The 12,951-nt window shown below is 38.8% G+C and overlaps 1 protein-coding gene across 1 annotated transcript in view; it reads right to left on the bottom strand.

Annotated features, from left to right (window-relative positions):
• Positions 1 to 1,453: 1,453 nt before the first annotated feature.
• Positions 1,454 to 12,951, bottom strand: part of insc (INSC spindle orientation adaptor protein) — a 98,726-nt gene continuing 87,228 nt past the window's right edge. Inside the window, exons 9-13 of the mRNA XM_016485217.1 lie at positions 8,195 to 8,373; positions 4,357 to 4,423; positions 4,055 to 4,210; positions 3,620 to 3,696; positions 1,454 to 1,606 (exon numbers count right to left, since the gene is read on the bottom strand). Of these exons, the coding sequence (XP_016340703.1) occupies positions 1,478 to 1,606; positions 3,620 to 3,696; positions 4,055 to 4,210; positions 4,357 to 4,423; positions 8,195 to 8,373 (608 nt within the window). The 3' untranslated portion in view covers positions 1,454 to 1,477. The remainder of the gene's footprint in view (positions 1,607 to 3,619; positions 3,697 to 4,054; positions 4,211 to 4,356; positions 4,424 to 8,194; positions 8,374 to 12,951) is intronic.

Here is a 12,951-nt window from a genome sequence, read left to right as displayed (position 1 = left end):
TCACAGCACACCTCGCTTTTTCAGACCGATGAGCTTTGTAAAAATCGACGCGTTTCAAAAAGGCGGGGCATAGAGAAGAAACAATAATGTACAGTATGTGGAAAATATTGTGTTTTTTGAACCTTAAACCGCATTAACACATTGCATTACACCAAATACACCATAAAAATACACCCTTAAAGGGGGCATCATATGACCCCTTTAAGAAGAAAGGTAATCAACAAGTAACAATTCAGATGCTTTTGAACCCTGTAGAAGCTAGGGGTTAGTTTATTAATACAATTTCTAAACATAACTCATTTAATTAATCGGATATAGATAGGCTATTATTATTATTATTATTATTATTCTCTGGGCTGTGAGGGACTTGGGCTGGAAATGGAGGAGCTGAACATGCAGCAACATCGAAAGCCTGAGTCCTGATATGTCTGTGGAGTTGTCAGGGAGTCTCTGTCACCAGTCACCAGCTCTGGACTCCATGTCCCACAATCCTCCCCGGCTCACACCTGTCTCAACCACAGTCACTGCAGTCATCAGCACCGACGTTCACAAGATCACAATCACCTGCATTCTAATTCCCCGCACCTGCTGCAGCTAATCAAGCTCCCCTTTATCAGTGCTCACCTCACACAAGCTCAAGGCCTGGTCTACCGTTCACTACCTTGAACCTAGTCTGACTCTCTTTGTGGCTCACCTGTATGTTTCTGTGCCACAGACGTTCCAGTTTCTCCACCGCTCCATGTGATTCCTGCAAGAAAACCAAGCTCTGGCACTTCAAGCTAAGCCCACTGAACCCAGTCACTTGTGCTACTCTCACCTCTCATCACCTCCTGGTTCATTCCATAGTCTCAGTTACAGTTACTGTGTCTCCTAGCCTGTGTTTGTGACAGGAGTAAGGAATTAAGGAAGATAAGTCTCTGATCCATAATCTCCAGTAGATGTCAGTAATGCTCTTTTTAAGATTGCTATCTGATTGCTAATGTGCTACATGGCTGCAAGCGCGCACAACAGTATGAATATTAATATCTCCAATAAGAATCATAGATGGACAGAATTAACAGACACAGATTCAATAGTTTTGCTTTATTCAAGACCTGCTTTTGCTACATTACTTGAATAGTTTTCAGCATTATATAGGCTGAACCTAGGTGTGGTATCAAACATCCATTTACATTCATATGAATACGAAATTTACACTGATACATTTAAAATGTTTGGTTCTTCAAGCACAATTGCACCTGAATATGAGTTTTAATTTTGTTGATACTTCTGTACTATGTTTTTCTAAATCCCTGACAGATGTAATTAATGTTCAGGCCTTTTTAAAATGTCATGCATGATTCATGTTATATTTCTACCAGATGGCTGGAAGTTGTATGCAAAAACATACAGATCAGCCAAGGTAGTTTGTGTTGGTAACAAATAAATATTGTAAAAATTGCACAACATCCCCCCCCATTTTAATTCAGAGAGCCTCTCAGACAAAGCTTTCCTCCATGTTGGAGCACAAGAGGAAAGAGTCCACGAGTCTGGGCTTAATCAGCTGTTGATGGTCATTGGGCCCAATACTCTCCGGACATTCAGCCGCAAGCCTCCTCAAAGCAGCCTGTTAATGGTACAAATTATATAATAATGAATGTACAACACATATTCTACAAATGTGCTCAAAAAGAAAGTGCACTATTTTCATACGATTTTATGGTGTATGGTTATGTTAATATTTTGGGACCAACTAAGAAAGTCCTCTGGCATTTCAAAATCTTTAAAATTGAACTTACAGAAGTTTGTTTAAACCTTATTTGCCTTTCAAGGGAACTTCGAACTGCGTCCTCTAGGGGTCGCTATGGGGAACGCCTCACCATGACCTGTGTCTGAAGCATACATTCAAAAAACACCAACAACACGTTGGCCGGCGACAGCCCATGACGCCACTACCGGTGCGACTATAGTATAAATAGGCGCCGGGAGAATACGTCATTCTCTTCTTCGTCTTCACTTACTGTTTTGTTTGAAGCGTGCATTCCGTGGTAAGAGCGATCTCTATTCCTATCATTATGGCGAGCACTAGCAAAGCATTTAGAGGATGTGTGCATTCGTGTCGTCGTTATTTGACACCCGATGACACACACGATCTATGCATTGTTTGTTTGGGTGAAGAGCACGCACGCGATGTCCTCGAGGGGGCAATCTGCATGCACTGCGAAGGTTTTTCAATGAAAAAGCTCCGTTCTCGTTTGTCTCTTTTTTAGAGTAAAGAGGGGCAGGCATTCCCTTTCAAGGGAACTTTGAACTGCGTCCTCTAGGGGTCGCTATGGGGAACGCCTCGTCGTGACCCGTGTCTGAAGCATACATTGAAAAAACACCAACAACACGTTGGCCGGCGACAGCCCATGACGCCACTACCGGTGCGACTATAGTATAAATAGGCGCCGGGAGAATACGTCATTCTCTTCTTCGTCTTCACTTACTGTTTTGTTTGAAGCGTGCATTCCGTGGTAAGAGCGATCTCTATTCCTATCACTATGGCGAGCACTAGCAAAGCGTTTAGAGGATGTGTGCATCCGTGTCGTCGTGATTTGACACCTGATGTCACACACGATCTATGCGTTGTTTGTTTGGGCGAAGAGCACGCACGCGATGTCCTCGCGGGGGCAATCTGCGTTCACTGCGAGCGTTTTCTAATGAAAAAAATAATGAATGAAATCTAATGAAATCTAATGAAAAAGCTAATGAAATCTAATTAATAATGTTATTTCATTAACATCATCTGATCCAGGGGCCAGTGCTCTGCTGGGTTCAGCCCAGGAAGAGCAGGAGATGTCTGAGGAGGGCGAAGAAGCTGAGGCTGAGCCTTCCCAATCCTCCTGCCCTGCACAAGAGGCTTGACTAATGCTGTCTCAGGCAGTGCTCCCCTTGCCTTAGAGGGTTGTATTTGAGCTTGCCTCTCTCGTTTGGCTCAGTACTTCCGGGTATCTGTGAACAGATGCTTGGGAAGCTCTTAAATCCATGCTATGGTAAGTACAATCCCTGAGTAGGGAACGAGACACTGCGTCCTCTAGGTTTCCTGCCATGCTTTGGACGCAAGCTTCAGACAAAGAAGTGAATGACGTGTACTCCCGGCGCCTATTTATACTATAGTCGCACTGATAGTTATGTTATGGGCTGTCGCTGGCCAATGTGTTGTTGGTGTTTTTTGAATGTATGCTTCAGACACAGGTCACGACAAGGTGTTCCCCATAGTGACCCCTAGAGGATGCAGTGTCTCATTCCCTACTCAGGGAACCATGGTTACATACGTAACCTGAGATGTTTTATGTACAGTGTCACAGTTTACATAAAATTATAGATTTTAAGAGCAGGTAATTGAGCTTAATTGTCTCCTTAACTCTATGACCTGCTCTGTTTTGACTACAGCTAACTAATAACACTGTAAATGCAGGTATTTTCAAGTATATTTTCATATTTATATAGCAAAAGAGAACAGATATTTCTGCTCATTATTAGGTATGTAGCCTAGGCCTTTGGCCGTAGGGGATAATGTCACTGACAGCTGTCTTAACATCCAATTTAGTACATATAACACAGTTTTATGCTAAATGTACTTTTAATCTTTAGTTACCAGACAGGCCACAAGCACTGAATCACTGTTGTTCCTTTCCCCTGGTGACTGACACAACTCAATGAGACGAGGAACAGCTGAGGAAAAAATAAAAGGCTCAATTATTTACATCAACAGTATTGCATACAGTCTAACTGAAACCTAAATATCATGTCACAGCTTTAAATATTCTGTTCATTTTAAAGATATTAAAATAAAAAAAAGTTGTCTAGTCTAGCTAAGAAAACTGTACAAATACTAAGAAAGGTTTTCCTGAGATAAGCTTGTGCAGCATTTGCAGTGCAGGTGACTCTTTCTTAGTTATGTTTTGAGATCTAATGCAATGACATATATTAAGGTGCCCAAATCCCTTTTGGGCTAAATATGAGCTGTATGAAAATAGTCAGATATAGTTGTTTTGAGCTGCATCGTAGAGCCTGTTATGTTGTCTTGTACCCTTGAGCTGTATGGCTGTCTGAGCAACCAGTGGGTCTCTGCTGAGACGAGCCAGTGTGACGGCAGCTTTCTGTTGAACCCGCTCGCATGCTGCACTCTCGGACGGACTGGAAGATGTTGACTTCTCATTCAGTAACACCAGCAGCTGCTCGACACCTACATTAAACATTCATAACACTCAAACATTATAGGTCACTTTGAAAAGCTGCATTTACACTGTAATGAACTGGAAGAAACAAAAATATTTGGCTTTGAACATTTTGCCTACAAATAGTGAATCTGTGGATGTTGTGCTTGCATACCCTTCTCCTCTAGAACATCTGCAGTGCACTGCTCCAGAACTGACAGATTTGCAAGGATTGTCACAACCTACGAGGAACGAAGCATTGTGTCATTACTGTGATTCTGGTGAAACAAATACTGCAATATTAAAAAACAAACAAACAAAAAAAAAGTTAAAGGGATTGTTCACCCCAAGATCCCAAGATCTGTCATCATTTACTCCACATCATGTCATTCCAAACCTGTAAGACTTTCTTCTTCTGCAGAACAGAAAAGAAGATATTAATTTGAAAAAAACAAACCAAAAAAAAAAAGTGCACTGGACCCCACTGGCATGGTACAGTCATGGTACAGACTCAAACAGAAACATTTTAAAATAGAGACATTTTAAAATATCTTCTTTTATTTTTCACAAAAGAAACAATAGCATATATGTTGGGAACAACTTGAGGGTGAGTAAATAATGAGATTTTTTGGGTGAACTATCCCTTTAACTCAAGAACTGCCCCAAATGATCAGTGAGATAGTGTCCCACTACAAATACATTCTGGTGCACAGAATAACAAAGAAATGATAGAGGCTTTGGTGTGGGCTCTTCGACTTGGGTCTATATGCAATCATCCAGAGAATCTTGGGTGTGAGAGGACACTGGTGCAACTGTGGCTCCTGCTTCTCCATTACCACATTAAATTGTTTGTTTAATGTGTTTTAATATGTTTTTATGATCTTGATTGTTTTATTGGCTGGTGGTCTTCGTGGTGACTCCGCTGACTTTTGACCAGCCAGCACTTTGATATATATATATATATATATATATATATATATTTGGATTACAACTGCGGCTAAGATGCGGCTTTGCTGGTTTCTACTTGCACCTATTCTGGTATTATTTGGAATTTAAGGCAAGATTTATCTCATCACGTTAAAATACTCCTCTACTGAACTCATTCCATTTAAACACTCTATGCCTCCTGCCACCTGCGTTTTGGAAACGCTGTGATCGTCAAATCTACTCTGGTGGCCCAAATATGGTCACACATAAACACAGTCTGGTCTAAACAGCATAGGATTAGTCTGTTCTACTAATCTCTCCTATCTTCAGACGTCTATTGCATCCAGTGGATGTGTCTGCCTAGATACAATCATGTTTGTGCATCTGAACACTCGCTCTATAAACTATACAGCGGCTTCAATTTGTGATGTTGTGGACAAAGAACTAGATTTTCTATGCCTCTGTGAAACTTGGCATCAGCTAAATGACTGCATCAATCTAAATATGTGTGCTTTATCTGGCTACACTTACACTGATCGGCCACGTTTTCTTGCTGTCATTTATAGATCTGATGTTGCATTCACAGAAGTTACATTGCCTTGCTTCTCATCATTTGACCGCTTGGCATTTAAACTGAATGGTCACTCACCAGTTCTTGTGTTAAATACCCTGCAAACATGTCCTTGCGGGGCCCATGCTGGCTTTTTGCGGGCACAGTGGGCTAGCCCATCTTATCAAACATTCAAGTAACACTAAATGTTCTACTGTAGAGCAGTGTAATGAGTTTCTCTATTATTTTTCGCCTAAAATTGTGACTATAACTCTACTGTGCTGAATTCTGAATTAGTTGAGTTGCAACCTCTAAATTTCCCTGGTTCTGTTTTTTTCAAGTTTTAATGTGGTTGACTGTGATTTAATTTCTAAATTGTTTTTGTCTAAGAATTCTGTATACCCAATCCACTTCCCACTACTGTTTTGCACAACTGTCTATAAGTCATTGTTCCCCACATTACTGCTATGTTTAATGTCTCACTTGATGCAGGGATTGTCTCTCCCGTTTTTAAGGAGGCAGCAGTTATGCCAGTTCTTAAAAGCAATAGGACTGATACTGTTATGTCCAATTACAGACCTATTTCAAATCTACCTTTCCTGGCTAAAGTTCTTGAGCGTGTGGTTGTTGGCCAACTGCAACATCATATTTCTGTTTCCTAGAAACATTTCAATACAGGTTTAGATCTGGACATAGTATGGAGACTTCTCTAGTGAGGGCTATGAATGACCTCTTCATTATAGCTGATTCTGGGGGTTGTGGCATTCTGGTTTTGTTAGATCTTAATGCTGCATTTGATACAATATGTCATGCCATATTACTGGACAGACTTCATAGGTGGGTTGGTCTTTCTGGCACTGTGTTGATCTGGTTTGAATCTTACCTTTCAGAACACTCCAGATTTGTTTATCTGGGTACTAATAGATCTCAGACGGTCCCTCAAGGGTCAGTCTTGGGTCCTATCTTATTTAGTGTATATATGCTGCTTCTGGGGCATATTATCCAGAAGTATGACCTTGGCTATCATTGTTATGCAGACGGCACCCAGATTTATATTAGCACTCAGCCTGATCTTGCTTCTGTCTCTTCGACTCTCTCTGACTGTTTGCTGGAAATTAAGGCATGGATGAAACACAACTTTCTTAAGATCAACTGTTCTAAAACTGAAATCTTAATTTCTTAATCTTAATGAAATCCACATGTCTGTGGACGAAGGTTGCTTTTTTTCATATTCAGAACAATGCCCATCTTCGACCTTTTCACTTTAGGACTGATGCAGAGAGGCTCGTTCATGCATTTATTACATCAAGGCTTGATTATTGTAATTCACTTTTTGCAGGTTTACCTGCAAATTCTATTAAGAGGTTGCAATATATTCAAAATTCAGCTGCACATGTTTTGACTTATACATCTTCACACCATCACTTTAGACCTGTGCTTTGGCAACTGCACTGGCTCCCAGTCTAATCATGCATTGATTTTACAATTCTTATCTTGACTAATAAAGCAGTATGTGGGTTGGCCTCAGTTTACATCTATGATTGGGTTGCACCATCAACACCTGCTTGTATATAGTCAATATATAGCCTTGAAAAGTTTGCAGCCCATCTTCGACCTAACCACAGGCTCTACTCTTCACCACAATGGTAACCCTACAAAACATTAAGACAACAGAAACCCCTGTAAATCCCAACATAACAGAATATGGTAACACTTTAGATTAGAGAACGTATATTCACTATTCACTAAGAGTTTTCCCTCAACAAACTTCTAATTTGCTGCTTATTGGTGGTTAGTAAGGTAATTGTAAAGTTAAGGTATGGGTAGGGTTAAAGGATCGAAAATAGGGTCATGCAGAATAAGGCATTAATATGTGCCTAATAAGTACTAATAAACAACCAATATACTAGTAATATGCATGTTAATAAACAACTAGTTAATAGTGAGATAAAAAATAAAATAAAGTGTTACCCAGAATATTATTCGCAGGTAGCCAATGAAGACCACAAGCTGGCATGATGCAAATTTGTTACATACCTACATAGACAAGTCATGTATCTGGGGTAAAAACTTTGCCAAACAATTTGTGGATAATTCCACTGATGCGACCCCTAACAGGAGCAGTTGAAGGGGGAGACAGAGCGAAATATCCAAAAATTGTACAGTAATGAAGTATTTGTTGTTATTGTACAACTCTGCTGGCTACTGTCTGATAGATTGCATGGATTTTCAACCTTAATCTTAAAACTGTTAAACTGTTAAAAACTGTTTTTTTAGTTCTAAAACGAAACTTTCTGACCTTGCAAGCCAATATTAATGTTTGTTTTGTACTGATTTCACTGTGGTTTGTAAATTTGTCTCATTCACACATTGCTGTAAGTGTTTTAGCATAAAAATGACAAGCAAGTCAATTACAAAGTGAAGGAAAGAGGAACGGATCTGTAAATAACTACAAACATGCCAAATTAAAGGAGTACACATTGTAATTTCAAATATGGGGTGTATTTATGTGTCTGTAAAACTGCTAGATCAGTACCTGGTCTTTGGAGTATGGCGTGTCGACTCGTTGGCGGTCTCTGCAGGCCTGTAGCAGGATGTGAACAGCATTGAGCTGCAGGAGAATTTCACATGCCATGCTATCAAAGAATGTGATGTTTGCCAGTGCTGCTGAGGCCAACAGAAACACTTCACCACAGGAAGCAGTCTTACACAGATCTGCAGACACACATGCAAGATGAATGGGTGAACAACTGGCCACTGCTTGGTAAGCTTTTTTAAACTGAGTAGCTTGATTGTGGTTTGACAAGCTACATTTTTTAAAGTAATTCAGTTGAATTAGAACTGGCTCATTGAAAAGAAACAGAATTCCTAACACAATCTGAGACAGGTATTTAGTCTTGTTTTCACTGTCAACCATAGTTTTGATATCTTAATGCCTTCCTTAAAGGTGCACACAAAACAAAAATCCCTATATACTGTATATACATATAGACACATAAAAATAAAAAACCTCTCAATCATTACTTATGATCCACTAGAAATGTGTGGTGGTGTGTGTGTACAGAGACACTACCCTGTGCCTGTGTTTTTAGGGGTTTAAGCAAGCAGTGCTGAAACCCTCTTGTAATTATAAGGATTTTTTTTATTATTAGGGGTTCAAGCACGCAGTGCTGAAACCCTATTGTAATTGTTAGGATTTTTATTATTATTATTATTATTATTTTTCTCCGCTAAAACTGATCATGCAGACCGAACCGTAAGGCCTAGAGAGCTGAAATTTGGCCAGAAGGTAGAGCTCCCTGAGGGGACATTCTGACAAAGACTCACCCCAATCGGCCAATAGATGGCGCTACAGTGATCAAAAACGCGTAAGTGCTAATAACTCCTAAACCGCTTCTCGTAGACTCAAAATTTTACATTTTTGGAATCCTTGGGTCAAGGCAAATTAAAAATGGTCACTCTGATTTTGGGTCTAGGAGGTCTCGTTTGTCCAAAACATACTTTTGCGAACTAGTCCTAGGTTTTTTGCCCGATCGCAACCAAACCACTGCAGAAATATTCTCTGGACAGTGAATATCAATAATTATCAAAAAAAAGTTGAAATTTTGACTCACTGTTGCAATGGGGCGCCAAAACGTTCAAAAGTCGCGGGCCAATTTTACGAAAAAGGCTATAATTCGTGAACGAAATTGGATATCTTCACCAAACTCGGTACACATGTGTATGAGCTCAATCTTTGGTAAAATAAAAAAAAATTGTGCCGATATGCCACTTGGTGGCACTATAATTTTGAAAAAACTATTACTAAGAAACCGTTGGTCCGATCGACTTGAAATTTGGTTTGCAGTGTCAATGACTATAATTGGCACAAGTGTCTATGAGGACACTCGCGTTTCTCAAAAAACATGGCCGCCATTGGCCAAACAATTTTAAGCACCTATTTGACAGGGTTAACGGAGGTCGATCGGAACGAAACTCGGTGGGCATGTTCGACTCAGGGCCCTAAAGGTTTGTAAGAATTTTGAAAGAAATCGGCCACTAGTTGGCGCTAACGAGATTTTTGGCTCTGTAATCACGTGGTGTTTCAAAAATCCACACAATATGCATATCATTGGATAGGCCTCCTCATAATGAGCAACTTTGCCTCAAGAACCATTGCTGTCAATCAAATCGTTCATTAATTATTCACAAATATGTTAAAAACCTACTTTTGCGAACTAGTCCTAGGTTTTTCGCTCTAGATCAAACCACTGCAGTAATATTCTCTGGACACTCTAGATCAATAATTATCAAAAAAATGTAGAATTTTGTCCTTTGGTTACTTAAAACGGGGTCATTTAGAAAAGGGGTGTGGCCAGATATACCCAAAAGCCTATAAAACCTAAACGAAAACTCAAAACTTTACGAAACTTGGTGACAACATGTGACAGAAGACACTAAACAAGCATGCAAAGTTTCATGAAGATCGAACCTTAGGTGGCGCTATAACAGTTGAAAAGGCCTCAAAAATAAAATATTTGTATAGAAAATTACCTCAAATTACAGAAAATGTACATATATTCATAAAAACCCTAGTTCTTCATATCATATGATAGATCTCCTAATTTTGAACAACTTTGCATCTAGGACCAATGCTGTCAATCAAACTGGTCATTAAATATTCAAGATTATTTAAAAAAACTACTTTTGCGAACTAGTCCTAGGTTTGTTTCTCAATCTCGATCAAAACACTGCAGTAATATTCTCTGGACTCTCTAGATCAATAATTATCAAAAAAATGTTTAATTTTGTCTTTTGGTTAGCTATAATGAGGTCATTTTAAAAGGGGTATGGCCAAATATACCCAAAAGCCTATAAAACCTAAACGAAAACTCAAAACTTTATGAAACTTGGTGACAACATGTGAAAGAAGGCACTTAACAAGCATGCAACGTTTCATGGAGATCTGACCGTAGGTGGCGCTATAACAGTTAAAAGAACCTGAAATAACAGTATTTCTATGGTAAATGACCTCAAATTGCAATAAAATGTTCATATATTCACTTAAACACTGTATCTTCATATCATGTAGTAGATCTCCTCATTCTGAATAACTTTACCTCCGGGACCAATGCTGTCAATCAAACTGTTCTTTAAGTATTTGACATTATTTAAAAAACCTACTTTTGTGAACTACTCAGTTTTTAACTCAAAATCAGTCAAATCAGTGCAGTAATATTCTCTTGACTCTCTAGGTCAATAATTATCAAAAAAATTTTGAACATTTGCATTTGGACAACTATAAACCCGTAATTTTTTAATATGTTCTTTAGATTGTGTACCCAAAGGCCTAAAATCCTAAAAGAAAGCCCACAATTTCTCTCAAAACTGTGTAAAATGATGCATAATTTCATTTTAAACAAGCATGCAAAATTTAAGAGAGATTGTGCAAAAAATAACATTATAATAGTTATGAAGGTTAAACAGTGTTGTATGAGAAATTGCATTTATAACCACTAGATGGCAGTGGAAGACCACTAATGGAATTAAACACATGGCATTAAAATGCACTTAAACAGTACTGTTCATAGGTTTGATGAATTCATGCTTAGACAGTATAAAATCACTGTTATAACATTTAAAATCACATTGAGGCAAAGTTTACCATTTTGTTCATACAGACATATCAGTTTTTACAATTATTCCAGATTATGATTACAGTGAAAACTGAAAATGACATATACACTCTTAAAAAGAGAAGACTTGCAATAAGTGTTGTGTCACCTATCATTTATTTCAAATATCTATATCTGCAACAAAATGTGTGTGCATGTATGCCTGTGTATGTGTGTGTGTCTCTGTGTCTGTGTGTTTAAGTATGCTTATTGAGTATTAATAAACAAGTTTAATCATTTCATTTCAGTGTGTGTGTGTGTGTGTGTCTGTGAGCATATTCTCCATTTTGGATGTGTTTTACTGTCAGCCATACATCCAGGTTGGCCTAGACCCTAAAATATACCACCTTCAATGCCTTTATGTGCTTGAACCCTGGTCATTGCTGCTTGCAGCTATATTTAGGGGTTCAAGCACGAAGTGCTGAAACCCTATTGTAATTGTTAGGAATTTTAGGGCTTCAAGCACGCAGTGCTGAAACCCTATTGTAATTGTAAGGATTTTTTTTATTATTATTATTATTATTAGGGGTTCAAGCACGCAGTGCTGAAACCCTACTGTAATTGTAAGGATTTTTTTTATTATTATTATTATTATTATTATTCTTCCCTAAAACTGAACGGGCCGAACAAACCGTAAGGCCTAGAGAGCTGAAACTTGGTCAAAAGGTAGTAGTCATGCTCGCTACTCAGGCGCAAAGAGCCGGCCCAATCGGCCAATAGGGGGCGCTACAGTGATCAAAAACGCATACGTGCTAATAACTCCTAAACCGCTTGCCGTAGACTCCAAAATTTTACATTTTTGGAATCCTTGGGTCAACGCGAATTAAAAATGGTCATTCTGATTTTGGGTCTAGGAGGTCTCGTTTTTCCGCAAATTTGACGTATGTCCAAAACCTACTTTTGCAAACTAGTCCTAGGTTATTTGCCCGATCGGAAGCAAACCACTGCATAAATATTCTCTGGACAATTAATATCAATAATTATCAAAAAAAGTTGAAATTTCGACTCACTGTTGCAATGGGGTGCCAAAACGTTCAAAAGTCGAGGACCAATTTTACTAAAAAGGCTATAGCTCTTGAACGAAATGAGATATCTTCACCAAACTCGCGGCACATGTGTAAGAGCTAAAACTTTGGTCAAATCAAAAAAAAAAAAACGTAGCTTTGCCACTTGGTGGCGCTATATTTAAAAAAAAACTATTACTAGGAAACCGTTGGTCCGATCGATTTGAAATTTGGTATGCAGTGTCAAGGACTACAAGTGGCACAAGTGTCTATGAGGACATTCGCGTATCTAAAAAAACATGGCCGCCATTGGCCAAAATCATTTAAGCACCTATTTGACAGGGTTAACGGAGGTCGATCGGAACGAAACTCGGTGGGCATGTTCGACACATGGTCCTAAAGGTCTGTAAGAATTTTGAAAGAAATCAGCCACTGTGGGGCGAAAATGCGTTTTTCAAGTGCGTAAACAATTGTATATTGCGCAATTTTTCACACATCAACACAATATGCATATCATTTGATAGATCTTCTCATAACGAGTAACTTTGCCTCTAGAACCATTGCTGTCAATCAAAACGTTCATTAAATATTCTCAATTACGTTAAAAACCTACTTTTGCAAACTAGTCCTAGGTT

The sequence above is a fragment of the Sinocyclocheilus anshuiensis genome, unplaced genomic scaffold (assembly GCF_001515605.1).
Source record: "Sinocyclocheilus anshuiensis isolate Anshui unplaced genomic scaffold, SAMN03320099.WGS_v1.1 scaffold445, whole genome shotgun sequence".
NCBI classification, from domain to species: domain Eukaryota; kingdom Metazoa; phylum Chordata; class Actinopteri; order Cypriniformes; family Cyprinidae; genus Sinocyclocheilus; species Sinocyclocheilus anshuiensis.
The sequence above is the reverse complement of the archived record's forward strand: the minus strand, read 5'-3'. Positions and strand labels throughout refer to the sequence as shown.